Consider the following 18,849-nt stretch of genomic DNA (forward strand, 5'->3'; position numbering starts at 1 on the left):
CGGATATGTGCACAGGTTGTAGCACTAACTATCTGTTGGGTACATACTACATGCTAGGCACTAAAGAAATAAAGTTGTAAATACAAATGCTTTACAGGTATGCCACTTAATCCTCAATGGCTCTGAGTAATGTTGTATTATTATATTATTGAAATCCCTATTTCGGAGATAAGCTTAGGTGACTTGCTAAGGCTAAACAACAGAAAGGGCCAATGAAGGAAACCAAATTGATTCCAGAAACCATTCTTTGACTAACTTCTTACTACACTGAGAAAGTGTTTCATACTTTAACTGTGATAGAAATCTTAAACCTGAGTTTAAGATTTCAGGACCCAACAAGTTACCTGCCAGGATGCTAAAGCAACTTGCAATCATGTCAGAGCCACAGTAGTAATCCAGGAAATCAAGGAAAGGAAAGCTGCCTGAGGCTGAAGACAGGCAGAACTTCTCAATTTTTTATCCACTCTACATATTTGTTGGTTTTCCTCAGCTCAGTAAAACTGCACAGATAGATAGAGTAAGTATATCAGAGTACTATGAACCTATTCACAGCTTCAGTGTGTATCTTTCATTTCCTCAGGGCAATAATTATAGAAGATAGAGGTTTTCTTGTTGTTGAAAATGTTGATCTAATTGCTCCCAAAGTTTAGGATATGTTAGTTAGGAGGGCAGCATCATAAGTTACCAGAATTAACTCAAGATCAAAGGGCATCCACCTTTGGTATATGTCTTTTCAAATGGAAGTTTTTTCAATTAGCAGATTATAAAATGTAATACCCAAATGTTGGAGTTCTACTTTCTCTGATTATATTTTTTATATACTAATGAAACATAGTTGATGGCAGCTCTGCTCTTCCCTAAATGCTAACAGTGAATAAGCTGCAAACAGTAGCCCCTCCCTGAAGGGGTGTCAAGAAGGAGAGGGGCTGCATTGATGCAGGAGACTGAGTTGTTGGCGTGCTCCTCTACCCACCTCCTGAGAGTAGTAGGCATCTTTTACATGCATTAGCAAGCATCTCAAAGAGTTGCATGATATATGCTGTGACCAAAAATAAAATAGAAAGGAGATTAATCTTTGTGTGTGTTAATGATTTAAGGTTAAGAATGTCTTGGATGACATTCTGGAGAGACTTCCAGATGAGTTCAACATGGCAGAGATAATGCAAAAAACCTCAAATAGAAGCCCCTACGTTGTTGTCTGCTTCCAAGAATGTGAGAGGATGAATATTCTCCTTCGGGAAATCCATGTGTCACTTCAACAATTAGACCTTGGTTTGAAGGTAAGCTTAAAAGTGGGACTAGGGCAGGCTTTGCCACATCAGAAGACATTCACTCTGTGCCCTTTTTCTCCATGCAAGGGGGAGCTGATGTTATCTCCTGACATGGAAGCCCAGCAGACCCTGTTGAGTTACGACACAGTACCAGACACGTGGCGTAAACTGGCTTATCCATCTACTTATGGGCTGGCCCAGTGGTAAGCTACCTCATTTGCACTCCCACTGGCCATTATCCACCTCAGTGCTGGTTTAGGTGTTCTGAATTACTACTCGGCCTTTTAAGAAAAGACTGTGCTCGGTGACTATACTCAGCCCATAAGTGTGCAAACTACCACTGGTTTCATTTTAGTCTCCTTAGTGTTTTGCTTCAAAAGCAAAAATAAATTGTCAGTGTCAAAACAAGATTCAAAATCAGCTTACTTATTAGCTATTGGATCTTGGACAAAGTACTTGACCTAATTTCTTAGTGTATTTATCTGAAAAATGTAGACAATAATAGAACTCCCTCAATGAGTTGTTGATTTAAACAGCTATGGAGGACAACTTGAGTTTGCTCTATGTCATCTTACATTCTTATGTAAAAGCCAGTGATAATGTCATCTCAAGGTTAACTTCAAGAGTTTGTAGTATGGTATGCAGTCCTGAACATGGGGGTATGACTGCACAGATGTGTCACAAAGCCAGGGACAGAAGTTCACAGCCCCCTGAAGCCAGGGCTCTCCAACTGCTTGTTGGCCTTGGTAGTCCATACAGGGAGTTTCACAGGGGTCTCTCTATTCCTGACTATTCAATATGGGGGCTATCACTCTCCTAAACCTTTTTTCCATGAACCAGAATGCTACTCTGAACCTTAAACTGGAAGGTCCCACTAGAATTCCAAATGACTGCATAACTGCCCCCCTTACAGGTACCCAGGTGTTCACTGTGTGGGATGTGTGCAAACAGGAATGGAAGGTGCAATGTGCAAATGCCACAGATGATGACAAATAACTTCAGCAGGGAAGAGTGAGCAGTCTCACTGAATCTAATGCTATGAATATCCAAAACCAGATTTTGTATTTCCAATTTAAAATATTTATATTCACACTTTAATTTTATAATTTTGGACTTACTTCCACCATCTTATTTTGTGCTTTCTAGTTCCTGTACTTTTTTCTCCTTTTCTGACTTGTCAGTTTAATAGTTTTATTCCGTGTTTATCCTTGTACAATGCCTATTATTTTAGTAGAGACAGTTTACATTGTAACGTCCACTTGATTTTTCTAACAGGACATAAAGTCAACTTTTTTGTTTTGACATTTTTAACCTCCCTCTGAACATCAGCCTCCTCTGGCCTGGAATTATAGTTCAACCTTATTTTAAAACACAGTATTTCTGTTTTGGTTATAGTCAATAATTATTTCTGCTTTAACAACATACATTGATTTCTCTGATCATTGCTGCTTTTTTGCATCTCATTCTGGGCTTCTTTGTTCTGGCCCTTTTTTCACTAAAAGATGAAATATTTCAGTACGTGGTACAGAGTAAAAGATATTCTTTGCCTGAATTCTCTTCACTGCACTCTCTTAATATGTTTACTGATATAGAATTCTAGGATATGATTTTCTTTCAGAACTTCATGTTTTAATTCCATTGTCTTCTGGCATTTACTATAAATGAGTTAGTTCTTAAATATATGTGTCATTCCTTTACAACTACTACTGCATTCCCTGGGAAGTTTTTAAGACTTTTTTCCCTTTACCCTTGATATTCTATAACTGTTCTGCTGTTATTAAGGTGTACTTTTAAAAACATATCCTGCTTGGTTCTGTGTGCTGTTATGTGGGTCAGCCTGTCACTTCCACTATTCTTTGCCCTTCTCTAAATACCACCTTCCCCATCCTCTTCATTGTTCATCTACCTGAACTCCCATTTTCAGTGTGTGTGTCTATCTGCTATTCTGGTTGAATTTTTTAGTTATGGGTGGTCATTGTAGCTTCAATTGTCTCGGGTCTGTTTCTCCCTTTTTTAAAAACTCATCATCCAAAATCAATTTTCAGTTCCAAGTTACACCTGATCAAGTTTCATAATTTCCTGTTTTCATCTTTCTTTTCACAAGTTTAAACAATTTTTCCTTCAGATTCCTCTTATTTTTATCTTCTGGTTATCAATCCTGTTTATTGGATTTGCTGGGGGTTTTCATGCCTATAATCAGTTGTCTTTAGACTTGAATGATAGTATGGCTAGTTATTAAAAAAACAACATTCATTTTTAGAGGACTTTATAGACGTTGTATTCTCTGATTAAATGCTGATGTGAAGGTGTGTGAAGCTTTTTTTTTCCTTCAGTCTATGATAATATTGATTATTCTATGTTAAATTTTCTTGAAACCTGTCTTTGATTATACAGATTCAAAATTCTAATTTAGGAATCATTTTCTAAATTGTATGAGCAAGTCGTGTTTCATTTCAGCTTTCACCTTTTCTCTCTAATCCCTTAACTCTTATTTCCATTTTGTTTGCTTATTTGAGCTTGTGCTGCTTCACTCCTTGCCTTCATTTCTGGAATCGTTTTTCCTACCTCTACTTCCTGAGACCTTCCCATTTAATTTCCTTTTCTTACCTGATCACTTCTAAACCATAATCTTGTTTATACAAGCAATCGCTTCATTTTTTTAAAAACGTTGAAAATTGTCTGGCTGTAATATTTATCTTCTTGTGACATTTTTCCTCTCCTCGCTTTTCCTGCTCTTTGCTCTTTTTCCTTTGTGTTGTCTTCAAAAATTTTCCCTAAACCAGCTATTTGGAAGAATTTAGTATGGGGAAGGACACAGGGCCATACTCTCTGAGAGCAGGGATTTTCCTTGTGGTGTGACCTGAATGTGGATGTTTAGACCCGTTCCCCCTTCACAGCCCCATCTCAGGAAGACGTTCCCTTCCTGCAGTTGTGGTTTGTTGGGGTGGCTCCCTCATTCAGCCCTGCTTCCCCTGCAACTCTACCAAACCGGGTCCCTTCTCAGGAAACCTCAGTGCTGCCCGGCACAGCGCTCACCCTAGACAACTGTTTGCTGGCTTTTTTACATTGGGGCTGTCCTCTCTCTGCTCCATCTCATACCCTGCTCCATTTCTCCAGTTTTTAGCAGCCTGTAAACCTGTATTTCAAGGTTTCACATGTCTCCTCATTTTATCAAAGAGGTTCACTTTTCCTAAGCCTCTGTGAGCTGGCTTCCTCATAAGCAAATTGCAGGTATTTCCTACCTTGCATAATTGTGCCAATGAGATAAGTGAACCTGTGTAAAAACAACAGCTTCTCAAACCACAGGCATGCAATGGATGAAGGTCATTGTGTCCCTTAATAATCTTTCTTTTCCCCCTTTCAGGTGATTATTGCATGTGGGAAGACTATTGTCATATGCTCTGCCTGCCTCGTCAACTTTGGTCTAGTAATAATGACCGCAGCCTCCTCCCCCCTCCCCTTCCTCCAACACACACGGTGGCCCCATTCACCCTGTGCGCACCCCCATGTCCTGTGCTGGCACTTGTCAGCCCAGATCACACACAGGTCTCCAGGGTATAATCACCACCTACCACTAGGACCTAAGTAAAATAGTTGAATAAATAGAAACAGATTTTCCACATTCTCCCGTGTTTCTTGTCCCTAATGTTAACAGTTAAGATATAAAATCTCAACAGGAAAAAAAATCTAGCCCTTTAAAGGGACCGTGTCAGCGCATCATCACGTCACCATTTCTCTGGTTTTCAGCGGTAGGCATCTCTACCACCAGTCCCCAGAATACTCAATTTTACTTTAAAAATTCTGTATTACTAAATATTTTGTTTCTTCCTGCCCTCTATTAAACAGGTTTACTGACCTCCTCTTGCGATGTCGAGAACTGGATACCTGGACACAAGATCTCACCCTCCCAGCTGTGGTGTGGCTTTCTGGCTTCTTCAACCCTCAGTCCTTCTTAACTGGTAAGAGCTGAGGCACTACAGCCCCTGGCGCTGACAGAACCAAACCCTAGTGGAAATCCTGCCCGGGGAAGGGGGCCCAGGAGCCGCCACGTGGGATGGGGTTCTGTCAAGAGCCACAGGGGTCTCGCTCACCATGGCCCCACTCTGCCTGATAGTGCAAATCAGACAGGCAGGGGGGATGGCTGTTCCAGTACATCATTTACTACAACAGGGAGGTTGTGTTGCAGGCCTTAGCTTGCCGACCGTGACTCTGGTGTCACCATACGCAAATGCTAAAGAACTGAAAACACCCTATGGAACCAGAGCCCACCTCAGGTTTGACGCTCAGCTTCCTGATGGCTCCTGTATGCTTCCTGTTCCTTCTCCTCCCAAAGCAATCATGCAGACCATGGCTCGAAAAAATGAGTGGCCCCTGGATAAAATATGCTTGACTGTTGACGTTACCAAAAAAACAAAGGAAGACTATGGCCATCCCCCAAGAGAAGGCGCGTATCTGCATGGGCTCCTCATGGAAGGTAAGACACCCCAAGGGATACACACCGTGTGTGAGGATACAAGGGATACATGCTGGATATCCAATCTGAGCAAAATTTTAAGGCATTTAAGGTGATGGGTATCATTTAAAAGTTTGCACATATAGCTGGTAGTAATACCACAGGATAACTTAAAAGCTGTCAGTAACTTTACTCTGAGATTATACTACAAACTTCTTTAAGTCTTTTAAATGCCAATGCACACTGAAAATATCTAAGGGCAGGGGGCGGGGTATAGGTAGAGGCCACAGTATTTTCCAAATTTATTCAGGACAGTTCCTCTTACCCAGAAGGACACTTTGAGAAATGCTTTCCTTGTCTGTGCCAGGATGCTCCCTGTTAGGAGGCAGCATAAGGAAAGAAGGTGCAGTGGGAGGGCAAACTAGTTTATTTGGATTCTTATGGAATCGGTCGTCATACAGGCTTTACACGTTTTGAAGTCAGTTTTTCATAGGGAAGTGTAGGTGTTCGTTTGTTAAGCATGGAAGCACTGACCTGTGCTCACAGTGTGCTGGGCAGCAGGTGTTTTAAGCTCCCTGATGTATCTGTCAGGGGCCAGCTCAGTAAGGAAGCCAGTAACAAGCAGTAGTGTTGACAAAACCAGAACGTTTATTGCCTATAACAGAGAATCAATACCAACAAGCCCCACCAGTGCCCCCTTTGTGTCGTCTGGTTGTAGGTGCCCGGTGGGACACACAATCAGGAACCATTGTTGAAGCCCATCTCAAGGAGCTAACATCCATGATGCCAGTCCTCTTTGCCAAAGCCATACCCATGGACAGACAGGAAACCAAACACACCTATGCGTGCCCCGTGTACAAAACCAAAACAAGGGGCCCCAACTATGTCTGGACCTTCAGGCTGAAGAGCAAAGAGAAGACGGCCAAATGGGTTCTGGCAGGTGTGGCTCTGTTGCTAGAAGCATAAAATGGCTCTTGTGCTGGACCACAGTGAGGATTTTCATTGTCACTAGTCATCCCATGCACATTAATCTAGTCTAAGAGGCATGACACATATTCCAGCTTACGCAACTGTTCAGTAGAATACATGAGTATTAACGTTTTTTTAAACACTTTTTCTACATTTGCCTCTGTTGATTTTTTAGCTCTCCCTAGTACACCTTAGCACAAAAGTATCATGTTTTCATCAAGGTTCCATTGATAGCTACACAACTTCAAAAAAAATATGACTGGAAATCTCCTGGTCAGTAAGAAGAATTTTAGTTCTTAGAGATACTAAACAAAATTTTTTTAAATTAAAAATAAGCCCTTATGTTCTCTTAAAATATAGAAGCAGGTGAACCTTGAATGAAGAGGCAGATGCTCCTGCTGGCTAGCCGGGCCTGAGGCCTCTAGTGGCGGTAATGGGGCAGTCCACATTTTGTTCATTTAAGTTTTAGTAAAAATAAAACTCTAGTACTCTTAATTTCTCTGATTAATTGCACTTTGTGACTTTTAGGGGAACATTCTTAAACTATATGGTTTAGAACTATGGTCTCATTCATAATAAGGTAAAAACTTGGCCTCGAGTTACTATTTGGAAGTAAAAGAGATCGAGGCAACAGCTGCCGAACCTTAACCTGAACTTTACCTCCACCCACTTTTAAACTGTGCTTCTTCATTAGCTGCTTTTAACAATTCAATGTACAAACAGGCCTGCATATACATGTATATAGATTCCTCTGCAGTCTTCCTGAAAAATATCTTTAAGCATATAAAAGCATATAAGCATATAAACAATCTTTAAAAAAACAGTATTTAAAGACTTTCTGTATAAAATCTTAAATCTTAGGCACAAACGGCATGTCTTATTGGAGTTCTCTATGGTGAGTTGGCTGGTTCTTCTTTCTCTTAATTGTCTTCTACCAGCTGCTTTTGTAAGCTGAGAGAAAGATGGGAAGTGTTAGTGTGGGAAGTGTGGTCAGTAAATAGGACAGAGACAAATACAACATGGCATTCTAGACTCAGCAGCCCACTAGGCTTGCCTCACTCCCACTGTTCAAAGCTGCACACACTTTGGAGTTAAATTCTGTCTCCTCATCCCCAGAATGAAATAACTATGACCTAAGAGAACTGCTCAATAGGATGAGGGCTGTGTCTGGTCTTCACAATTGGCCTTATAGACTCCATTTATGTTACACAGCAAGGGGAAATTTGGGATACAGGCAGCAGAGTCGAGCTTCTAGCAAAGGAGATTTCCTAATAGGGAAAATATCAGTTCTGAGATTTTCCAATGTGGCAACCACTACCTGCCTGGAGGGCTTCCCTGCTGGACCCAGGAACTATGACCTCCATTTCTTATCTGTAAGACTCACCTCTCCAGATATTCCTTAACATTATTATAACCATAAAACTTGGCCAGATGGATGAGGATCCCTGTGGCACAGTGGCCATCGCGCCTCCGACAGTAACTGCAATTGCAGATCCCACGGCAGGGAGGGCACATCCAGTCCTAGGAGAGAAGTTTCTCCCATTATCCACAGGCTTCGGCAAGACCAGATTATGATCAAGCCTGGCTCACTTGGCCTCTCCTCCGAGCTTAAACCACATGCTATTGTTTGGTGTATGTCACAGGTGAAGGCTTATCTGATGTATCTCCTCCCACATGTTTCAAAAAGGCCCAGAAAGGCTGATCACCAACACTCACACATGGAGAAACCCTGAAAAATTACGGTGCAACGGTAATGAGCACAGAAGTTGGAACCAGAATGCCCAGGCTTAAGAGTGTGCATACTAACTTTGATAGCAGTCTATTTGACTAGGGAGGTTCTATACCTACTTCACATGGTTAATGAATAACTATAATAAAAAAATGCATGAACACATGTGAAACCTTTATAGCAGTGCTGGGCCCATCAAGAGCCCCCTACACAGTGCTCTGCCCATCCCAGGAACACACTGGTAACTCACACGGCTGGAGAACAGGCACACAGACTTGCCTGTACAGAGGCTTGCCTCTGACCCTGGCGAACCCAAGGCACTCTCATCTCCTGACCTGTTGGCCAGCCTCTTTGCTTTCCAGAAGGAAACCCTATTTTTCATCGCCCCCTCCCCAAGTATTAAGTGGAAGACAGTAGGGTGAGGGGTGAAACCAGAGATCTGCAGCAAAAGGTCCCCAATAACATGCCCAAGGAGCTTCAGCTTGCTTCCCTTCACCAACCCAATTCAGGACAAATACAATTTCTGCTCCTACCGGGTCCAGCAGCGCTGACCTCACGTCCTCCCCATAGCGATTCCGCAGGCAGGGCCCACAAAACTGTCCTCGCACACCACCACAGCTCTGGTTCCGACACACAGTCTTGGTGTCAATGGTCTTCTGCCGGCACTGATGGCAAGTGTTACCCTGAGGAGGGGGAGGCAGTGAGTAGGTGAAAGTGGGATGAACAGGCCACGAGGAAGCACTGCCTCTCCTAGAATCGGGCAGCATCATTTCTGTGGTACAGACCATGACACCCTCTGGGAGCCTGTAAGCATTTAATTCTGAAGCCAGAGAAGCTTATCAGGGCAGATGAGACTGAGCAGGGGGCCTGGAAGAAACGAAATGATGAGGTGGACAAACTCAACCAGAGAAGCCACAGATGAGCCCTGGGCATCCCTGGGCTCTGACCTAGTTTCCCAAATCTGGGTGTTCTCAGTACAGATATATGACATCACAGGTTAGTTCTAGACTGCTGCAAGAAAGTGAGTCAAGAGAGTTTTTTGGTTTCCCAGTACATATAAAGGTTATGTTTACATAAGTGTGCAACTGCAATATGTCTAAAAAAATACTTCACTGCTAAGAAATGCTAACTATCATCTGAGGTTTCAGTGAGTCATCACCACTGATCATCCTAAAAACTATGTTTGAAATATTCCAAGAAATACTAAAATGTGACATAAAGACATAAAGTGAGCAAGTGCTATTGGAAAAATGGTGCCAATTAGACATGCTCAACACAAAACATTAGTCATGGCTACAAACCTACAATGTGTAAAGAACACAGTATCTGCAAAGAGTAACAGAACAAGGTACACCTGCATGAAATCTGTTTTTATAATGTTGGTAGTTAAAAATATTTTAATACTACTTTAAGACAGAATCCCATTATCTAAAAATTGAAGAACACAAAGCCTCCATTTAAGTCAGTTTAATTCTTTAAATTATAGTTTCTATAGTTATATTAACCAAAAAGCACATTGCTTTTTCAATGTGCAAAACTATAGTAATGTTAAAATATCATAAATAAATTTGCTTTTCTGAACTATACCCCTATCTCCCCCTGTAAGCACACCGGTATTTCCTGATGGGAATTACTATACTTTCCCAGTCAGAGCTGACCCTCCACTTAAGCCCTGAGGAGAAGACAACAAAGGTGTCTTAAGTCCAGGTACAGTTTAAAAACAATACGGGATTTCAAATACCACTACCCTAGACTCCCAGTGAGAATCAAAATCATGCCAATTACTCATTTGTAATTTACCAGAACTTTATCATAGATTTTATCTCGAACAGTTATGGCAACATTTTCTAAGTCCTCTTCAGTGATAGCCTCCACTGGCCGAAAAGAAGATATGCGGTGACGCCGTCTATACCCCTGGCATCTCCCCTGCAAAATGACCAAAGCAGAATCTGGCATAAGGTATTTGAATAGTTAAAAAATTTATAAAAATTTAAAATTCTCAGAGTTACTGCACCATTAATGTTAATTCTGTCTCTCTTCTGTTTCCCTACTATCATTCACTCATTCACTGAGTTCCTAACACACAGTGCCAACCTTCCTTCATGGAAAGGTGCTAAGACAATAAATGAGCTCAGGTTTACCTGACCAATAAATGGTCTCTTGCTATAAACTCTGTGTGGACAGGTATGTGAACCACACTGAGTACCTTATTCCTAGAACACAAAGGCTAGAAGAAATCACTGTACTTCCCCATAAGCAGAACCATAAAGCCAACTGGAGCCATTAGCAGGCCTTTCCTGCCCCCACTGGAGATCTGGCTGGGGTTCCTAGCTGCTCCCGGCTTGCCTCAGGAAAAGTACCTCCTCCATGGCCTACAGCTTAGAGCAGGGGGTCCCAGGTGCACCAGCTCCACCTGGGACCTTGGCAGAGATGCAAATTCTCAGCTGCTGCAGACCTACTCACTCAGAACCTCAGCACTTTAACAAGCCCTGGATGACTGATTTAAAGACACTGGCTTAGATAAATAATAACTTGTTTGTTACAGTCAGAAAATACCCCACTAATTGTCTTCCTTCTTCTGAAACTGTAAAACTCTTCTGCAAATTTGGTGGCTGAGACAGTGAAGTTCTCCAGGGCAAACTTGTCAGGCGGTCGAGCGCTCCGGGTCGGATTCATGCGTCGGGGGATCTGCCCCTCCAAGAGGGCCCGCCTCACTGGTTTCTTCTTCTGAAAGCAAGAGCACAGACATATGTAACTGGGTGCTTTCTTGAGTAACAGCCACCTGGCAATCAATTATGTATGTATATCCATGTTGGAATAAACAAGTATAAGGAGTTCCACTTACAGAAGCTGAGTTCGGAGTTCGTACTGGGAAGAAATCTGGCATTGAGTTCAATTCTGCCAACAGCCGAGCAAGCTGAAGTTCAGAACAAAGGAAAGGAGTTTACACAAATATTGCCAAGTCTAGTTCACCTAACACCTTACCACAAAAGCCTTCAGTTTTGTACCCATGACAAAGTTCGGACTAACATAGATCATGTGATCATGTTTATCACATATGTAAAGATTTTTATCTCCAGAGGAAAGATACTGATAACCATCACTCACAGGAATCAAATCTTTGCCCATTCCTTAAACGCAGGGACACACAATGAAAACTGTCCCACAATGACTACAGGAGGCAGAACACGAGGCTGGAATTCTGACTGAGCCATTGATGAGCAGTGTGACCCCACAACATTCCATTTTGCATACCTGAATCACGTTCCATCATCTCCACCCAAAAAGGCTCAACTAGATTATTCTGACAATTATTTGGAGCTCAAAAAAAACTGAGTTGAACAATTTCTCATCAACAAAAGTAATTTATGAAAATTATTTCCAAATAAACACCTAAGCACATTAAATAATAGGCATTCATATCCTAATCTGACAATTCAGTTAGGATTCTTTTTAGATTTAGATTTATACTAATGTATGGTATCACTAAAAAATAATGGAAACATAGTTTTTATTTTAAAGATGCAGACAAATACAGTGATTAAAATTTCCCTTAGCTAATAAGCGCAAATGAATCTTAGGATAAATATCACCCAAAAGTAGGCTTTATATTTTCTTATTAGACATATGATTGCACATACAGTATCATGAAGTATGCTTTTTAAAAGGAAATATTAAAAAAGAATACCAAAATGCTAAAAGCAATTGAGTGGTAGAATTATTTTTTTTAATTCTGCATGTACAAAATTAGGAAGCAAACAGTTATTGACCACATCAAGAAAAACCAAACATTTCACCTTGTTCTATTATGCTAGTGAAGACATTTTAAAGCGACTCAGAACCAGTTTAATACTTAGACCTCTCACACTCCTTCAGAGAGTATCGTGATACCACAACAGGGCATTACAAGAGAACAGTTCCTAGGACAAAAGCTGCCTGCCTGCCCTGCACACAGCAACTCAAGCGGGCTTCCTGACCTCCTACTTACACCCTGCTGCTTTCTGCTGAGAACAGGCCAGTTGCTCAGCCCACCTCATCTCCAAAACTACTACACAGTTAGACTGTAACTTGATAAACCGTAAGCACCAGTAGTTCACGGCACTAGGTAGGGAGCTAAAAGTCATTGGCCCTGGGAAATCTCTCTGTTTCCAAACCACAGCCCCTCAGGTAGTAACTATCTGGTGTTCAGGAAAAGAGGAAGGATACACCACACCCAGAGCACACTTCCTGACAAAGCCAAGAGCCGCAGCTGTAAGTTACAGGTCTGGGAGCCGCCTCCCAGCCGCTGGCCGCAGCCTTACCATGGCTTTGTTCTCCTTGATGTTCATGGTCCTTTTCAGCAGGGCGTCCGAGGCCTCCTGGCCCTCATCCCGGGAGTCAGCCTCAGACTCAGAGGCAGAATCTTCCCCTTCCGTCCCCTGTCTGCAGCTTTTCTTTCTTCCGAGAATCCCTTTTTTATTGTCCTGAAAGCATGAACTAGAGAACAACGGCTCAGAAGAGTTGTTTTTATCTGATTTGCTTGCCAGTTTCTTGGTGGGGAACTGAAAGGCTACCCGAAGACCAATACTGCCTCTCCCCGGCCTGCAGTTCCTAGGTGTAGCCTCCTCCTCTTCTTCACCTTCCTCTTCCTCACTCGCCAAAGACGCTTTGCCACCATCACTCACATCGGACCCCACGCGCTATCAAAATGAGGAAGAGCAAAGCTGTTGTCGGCAGCAGACCTTCAGAAGGACACACATTTAAAACCCCTCTGCCAGAACTTTAAGGAAAAAGAGGAGTAATAGTTGAACGCTTCCCCTTCCCCTATTATCGGTTCCCTCTCAGCTCTTCAGTTAAATGCTCACGTAGTCTGCTAAGGAATCAAATCAAAGCACAAACCTTCTGCACTGGCCCTCTGCCCCCGTTCACGCGCCCAGCTGCAAGCACGTGCCGACAACGCGGGGCCCCTCAGCAGTGAGCAGCCGAGCCAGGTAATATGGGGAACGGTCCAAGAACAGGGTGGGCACGACAGAGGAGCTATCTTCACATAAAAACGGAGCGCTAGCTTAAAGAAATACTATTCTGCCCAAAATGGCAGGAATTGGGACTTCTGAGTAGAAGGAACAAAAGGGCTGATTTACCTTAGTGATGTGACCACACAGCAGGCGGATGACCCACCCTCAGGGCCAGCGGGGAACCTCATCCCCAGGACACAGTGGTCCCACTTAGAGGGAAGCCTCTCCCTTTCCTGAGACGGTCAGAGCCCACAGGGGCTGTCGAGGCAGGCAGCTCTGTGGGTGGTTGTGGAGCACCCAGTCGGCTCAAGAAATGTCACCCCAGATTTTCAAACTTCACTTGGTACAGGACTTCAGTATTAAACATAATTTGGTTCTACACATGAGAACACAAATGGAAGGCACACAGGCGAACAGCAGGTTATGTCTCAGATGAGGGGCCTCTTAGAGCAGAGATGGGTTTAAATACTGAGATCAAGGCCATCTCCTGAGCATCCTTCCTTGACCACACGCTGGGAAGTTTAGCTTGGGAACATCCCTCAGGGACTCCTGACAGTGGGTTTGCCGAGCTCAGCTCAATGACCCTATGACCACTCCCCAAATTGGAGCTGGACTACAGTTAAAAATAATGCAGAGGAAGGAAGAAAACAGAGGTCACTTCCAAACCGTGGTGTATGTATCAGTTCATAACAAGCCATGTAAAGAAATGAAGACTACCATGCACTGATTTATCTATTTTTTTAAATAGCCTGAGTTTTCTACATTAGCAGCTTTGGAATTCAAAATGGTAGGTTGCAGAGGCATTGAACTTTAGGAGACAACAGCTGGAGAACTTGAGAGGCAGCAGCTCCCACATAGGCTCTGTTCATCTATCACGATCATCACGTGACCCGCCTCTCCACCAGGATGAGGAGCAGCTCACTGCAAAGGACAGGAGCAGGGAAGGAGCAGTGAGGACTCACACTGGAGGGCAAGAGCCAAGGGCCAGCACCATTGCTGTGGCTGCTTCACAGCTGGAAGGCCACTAGCCACCAAGGTACAGTAAAATCCTGGGTAAGGTGGTCTTGCCGGTTCTCCCGAGGGTGGGCAGGAGAATTGGCAGAGAGGCGACAGTGTTTTTCTCACTGAATTCCAAAATAAAATGCACAGGTGGACCAGCCCTGAGCTGTGATTTATACCAGAGTCAATGTAACACATGTCACAATTCACACCCCAAAATTATAGACTCAGAGGGGAAAAAAAAGACTTTTGGGGTAATTCACTTTTCCTGTGCTGGAAACACAGATTTCTTTGAATAACCCAACACCACTGAGCTAAAGAACAGAAGATAAGTAAGTCGCTAAGAGTACATGATACCCATTAGGGCTTGGAAGGATGTTAGTGCCCTGCTGGCAAGAAACTGGAGACTTGCTGGCCAGAACACATCAAGCATCCTACGAACAGCTTTGGTAAAGAAAGCCAAAGGGGGGCTGGGGCGCACAGGCTGGCACAGCACTGTGTTGCTATTCATGGGAAAAATCACCGTCACACAAGGCAGCCTACCATTAGGCCTCTCAGGCCTTAAGTTCCCCGAGGACAAGGTGAGGGACAAAGTCAGCCTTCTAGTTACAGCTTATTTAAACTTCTACACAGGTTCCATGGCAACCTCTGATCATGAAGAGGCTTAACCTCTATCCTTTATCTTGACACTGAAGGATAAATGGATGCCATTTTCAATTAGTAGACACACTTTTACGCCAAAAAAAAAAAAAAAACCCAAAGGCTGTGCTTTAAAGTTACCCTGAGATTCAAATTACTAGTTGGCAGTAAGCTGGCCTAACTATATGGAATAAAAGGAGAGCAACCTACAAGCCTCTTGATGGCAAACTGCTGAGAGATTTCCCTCCGGAATCAGGCAGGCCGGGGCCTCTTACCGTTAAAAGGCATGTCAGTATCCAAATGAAGAATGCACAAGGAAACCTCTAAGTCTGTACCACAGCTAAATTTTGCCAAATTAACTCCAAACCTAAGAACATTACTTTGGACACAAAAAAATGACTTTTAAGGAATCTGTTCCTTCTAGACAGACCCTCCTCTTTTCAAATAAAAGAGGTTCAAGTCTGAAAAAATTCTCCCATAAGGACAGTAAGGGACACTTGGGACACAAACCCTAAAATTCCAAAGGCACCAGGGGTACACAACTGGATTTTCTCTAAGAGCAAAATGGACTGGTGGCCAAGGAATTAGTCTTAAAAGAGCAATTTCTGTATTTTGTTAACTGGCTTGGAAGATAAACATGTAAGAAAAAGTAAAATATTTTCATTTGTGAAGTGATTTCTTACAGATAAGAATACAATTCTGAAACAAGACTAAAAATATTACAGCCCACACTCCCTCCTGTTGGTAATTATTACCATTACTTCTGGGTTACTGTTTACATTCAGATCACTCTGCGTAAATCCTTCAAAATCGTCCATCTCTGAGTCAGTGTCCTCTATAAAAATTTTTCTTAGCTCTTCTGTGAAGTATTTGGAATGGAAATGCACATCCTGCTAAATTAAAAACACACATATGTCATAGAGAAAGAAGAACAGAGGTTACCAGGGGCTGGGGGCTGATGGGGAGTCATTGTTTAATGAGTAGAGTTTCTGTTTGCGAAGGTGAAAACATTCTGGAAGTGAATAATGGTCACAGCTGCACAATACTTTGTACTTAATGCCACTCGTTTTGCTGGCAAGAAACTGAGGACACAGCAGCACTTCAGATGTTAAAAATGGTCAATTTTCTGTTATGTGTATTTTACCACAGTAAAAACATATACACACATACACATTTTCTAATAGCTTACAGAAATTAAGACCCATAACCTGAACAATATCAACACACCAGGATGCCTACAGTCTCACTCAGTGTCTTGTGGGACCAAAAGTGCTGATGGAATTCCGTTTCTGCTGCCAGGCTGGCCACCAGGAACATCTGCTTTCGCAGGGGAAAGAGATCTGAGGAGAAAACCTAGCTCCTTCCCACATGCTGGCTTCCTTTCTAATTGCCATCCAAAGACCATCTCCTCCAGGCTGGTGGGCATACCTCCCATTTAGCCAGCCAGTTTCTCTGTTGGAGAGGACTGGTGGCTTTCACACCCCTCCCTTCCCATGGCTCGGCACACCGCTGTGGCTCCATTACCAACCTCCGCGGGAGCCTGCCTGGTGGCTGCTCCGACCACCCCGACCCCAGGACTTCCTCTCCCACAGGAGAAAGACCAGCAACCACCCTCAGGTAGAAGTGGGCAGAAGGAAAGGTGTTAATAGGACTGCCCCTTAAAAAAGAAAGACATTTTCCAGTAGTGACTTTTTCTTTCTTTTGAATTAATCAAAGGAAGGAAGCTGGGCTCTCTAAATTGTCTGCGTGAAAGAAAGAAGAGGGAAAAGAAAGAACTGTGGCACAGAAAGGGGACCCCCAAGCCAGCCTCCTCCAAGCTGGCAGCCAGGGCTGGAGTCTGTGTCCCCAGTTGCCTTCAACACCTCTTCCTCCCACACCCAATATAGCAATGACCCCTCATCACAACACATTTGGTTCGAGAATTGTTATCACCCCCCTGCCTTTCCCTGACTTTAATTATATACTTCTTCAAGCTCAGATAATCTCTGGAGAAAAATAGATATAACAGAGGAGTGGAAAAATTTACAGGGTGATAGAGAAAGAAATGTCTATATCCAGCATTTTTTTAAGCTTAAAAATGTCTCCTATGAATTATTATGGGTAATTGGAGTGAGTGTGCTCAGAGCTAAATTACTTTGTTCCTTTGTCAATAGCTGTGGTGCAGCTGCTTGAAAAAAAAAATACAAACACAAAAGGGAAGTTTCTTTAAAGTAGAATTCAAATCGTGTTTAAGGGAGACCTAAGTTAGCACTGCCGCCTATGCCATGTGCATGCAAGGTCATTCAGCTAGCTTCTCTGGAACGGTTAAAATGGACGATGAGTGTGTGGGGTCAGAGCAGGGGTGCAGAGGCCAGGGTTTATCATTAAGGAAGAATCATGCATAGCTGGCCCCCAGGGCGCTGACCCAGCCCCTGCAGGCTGTTTTACGGCAATGGGGTCTGTGTATCCATTTCACCAGGTACCTAAAGCCTCTGCCCAGAGACAGGTCATGCCTTGGGGCAGCAAGTTCCAACCTTCCAGTCTCCAGCTCTTTCTGGACCTTTAGCCGGCTCCAGTAAGCTTGGGGAAATCGCCATCTTTGATGGCCAGTTCTCATGGAGAAAAACCACTTTGCCACAGTCTTTAACCAAGGCTTATGCTTTTATTTTCCTTATTGCACAAGGGTAAAATAATGTTAATGTGGGTCTGTATATGAAGCAAACATCTACTCCACACAGCCTTGCTGTGTTCTTGGTTACAACCATCCCAAGGCTCTTTGCTCTCCAGATCTGTTATCCTTTAAAATCAATACTAGGCAGTATGTAATGGGCCTTGGTCACTTGTATCTACCATGATCAAGAGGAAAGCAGATGTCAGCTCAGAAGAGGAGCTAACAGAGTGGTTACACTTTTTTTTTAAAGTTCTTGTGACGTGAAGAAACAGACCACAGAGTGATGTCCATGAACCAGTGAGACCAGCACTCCAGGCGGGATGCACACAAGGGGAAAGGGAAACGCAAGCGGACCAAGCCAGGGAAGCTAGAAGCGCCATTTAGGTGTGAGGCCCCTTCCGTCAAGGAGTTTATAATTTAGCAGGGGAGCCAGACAGGTTCACAAGTAACCATAGTCAGAATCAGTGTTATAAGGGACAGGCAAACAATCTGGCACACAGAAAGAAAAAGAATCCATAGACTTCCACAAAATCCATGAAAAGACTTCAAGTAGCAGCAGCCTTTGGTCTGAACTGAAGTAGTCTAGCAAAATGATGAAAGAGCACAATGGGTAGAACAAACAGGATGGTCCAGTGGACACAGAGCCCAGAACAATGTATGACGAGGGTAAGGATGCTGCTTCTGGTCTACAGCAGCACGGAAGGCAGGGAAGAGGGCAGTGGTACTCTTAGATTTGGAACACCCCAGCTCACTTGCTTCTCAGATGTGGGGAATTGGGCAAGTCACCTCACCTCCCTGAGCTTTAGTTTCATCCCCTGTGAAATGGGGATAGTAACAGCACCCATGCCTTCCCAGAGAGGTTCATGAATTAAGTGCAATCTGTATGAAAAGCATATTGTCAGGGGCCATCTAAGGCATACTAGGGTCAGGAGGGGCAGGGAAAGGCATAGCCGAAGGAACAATCAATCACCAGAGCAACAAGAGAGCTGCTTTGTTTCCTAATGGCCACTGCAGGCCAGGCTCTGTGCCTGGCACTTTACACAAGTCATGCACTGCTCAGAATGCCCCTCCTGGTGGATCCAACAGGCTCCACACTCCCTCACTTCCTGACCACGCTCAAATGCAAAGAATGTCAATGTCTATGT

The 18,849-nt window shown here is 43.3% G+C and overlaps 2 protein-coding genes across 5 annotated transcripts in view; one reads left to right on the forward strand and one right to left on the reverse strand.

The window, feature by feature from the left end:
- Positions 1 to 6,690, forward strand: part of DNAH11 (dynein axonemal heavy chain 11) — a 363,375-nt gene extending 356,685 nt beyond the window's left edge. Inside the window, exons 78-82 of the mRNA XM_057504579.1 lie at positions 1,098 to 1,280; positions 1,359 to 1,474; positions 5,118 to 5,230; positions 5,605 to 5,745; positions 6,443 to 6,690. Coding sequence (XP_057360562.1) covers positions 1,098 to 1,280; positions 1,359 to 1,474; positions 5,118 to 5,230; positions 5,605 to 5,745; positions 6,443 to 6,690 — 801 coding nt within the window. The remainder of the gene's footprint in view (positions 1 to 1,097; positions 1,281 to 1,358; positions 1,475 to 5,117; positions 5,231 to 5,604; positions 5,746 to 6,442) is intronic.
- The window catches only part of CDCA7L (cell division cycle associated 7 like), a 39,921-nt gene continuing 27,421 nt past the window's right edge, over positions 6,350 to 18,849 (reverse strand). For 2 of the 4 annotated variants that reach the window (XM_036877364.2, XM_036877388.2), the window contains exons 3-10: positions 15,810 to 15,947; positions 12,724 to 13,101; positions 11,268 to 11,339; positions 10,979 to 11,149; positions 10,223 to 10,348; positions 8,956 to 9,105; positions 8,078 to 8,214; positions 6,350 to 7,644 (exon numbers count right to left, since the gene is read on the reverse strand). In XM_036877364.2, coding sequence (XP_036733259.2) covers positions 7,614 to 7,644; positions 8,078 to 8,214; positions 8,956 to 9,105; positions 10,223 to 10,348; positions 10,979 to 11,149; positions 11,268 to 11,339; positions 12,724 to 13,101; positions 15,810 to 15,947 — 1,203 coding nt within the window. In that variant the 3' untranslated portion in view covers positions 6,350 to 7,613. The remainder of the gene's footprint in view (positions 7,645 to 8,077; positions 8,215 to 8,955; positions 9,106 to 10,222; positions 10,349 to 10,978; positions 11,150 to 11,267; positions 11,340 to 12,723; positions 13,102 to 15,809; positions 15,948 to 18,849) is intronic. The other 2 variants (XM_036877370.2, XM_036877377.2) reach the window with 2 other exon arrangements.

This window comes from Manis pentadactyla, chromosome 7, assembly GCF_030020395.1.
Source record: "Manis pentadactyla isolate mManPen7 chromosome 7, mManPen7.hap1, whole genome shotgun sequence".
Classification (NCBI taxonomy): domain Eukaryota; kingdom Metazoa; phylum Chordata; class Mammalia; order Pholidota; family Manidae; genus Manis; species Manis pentadactyla.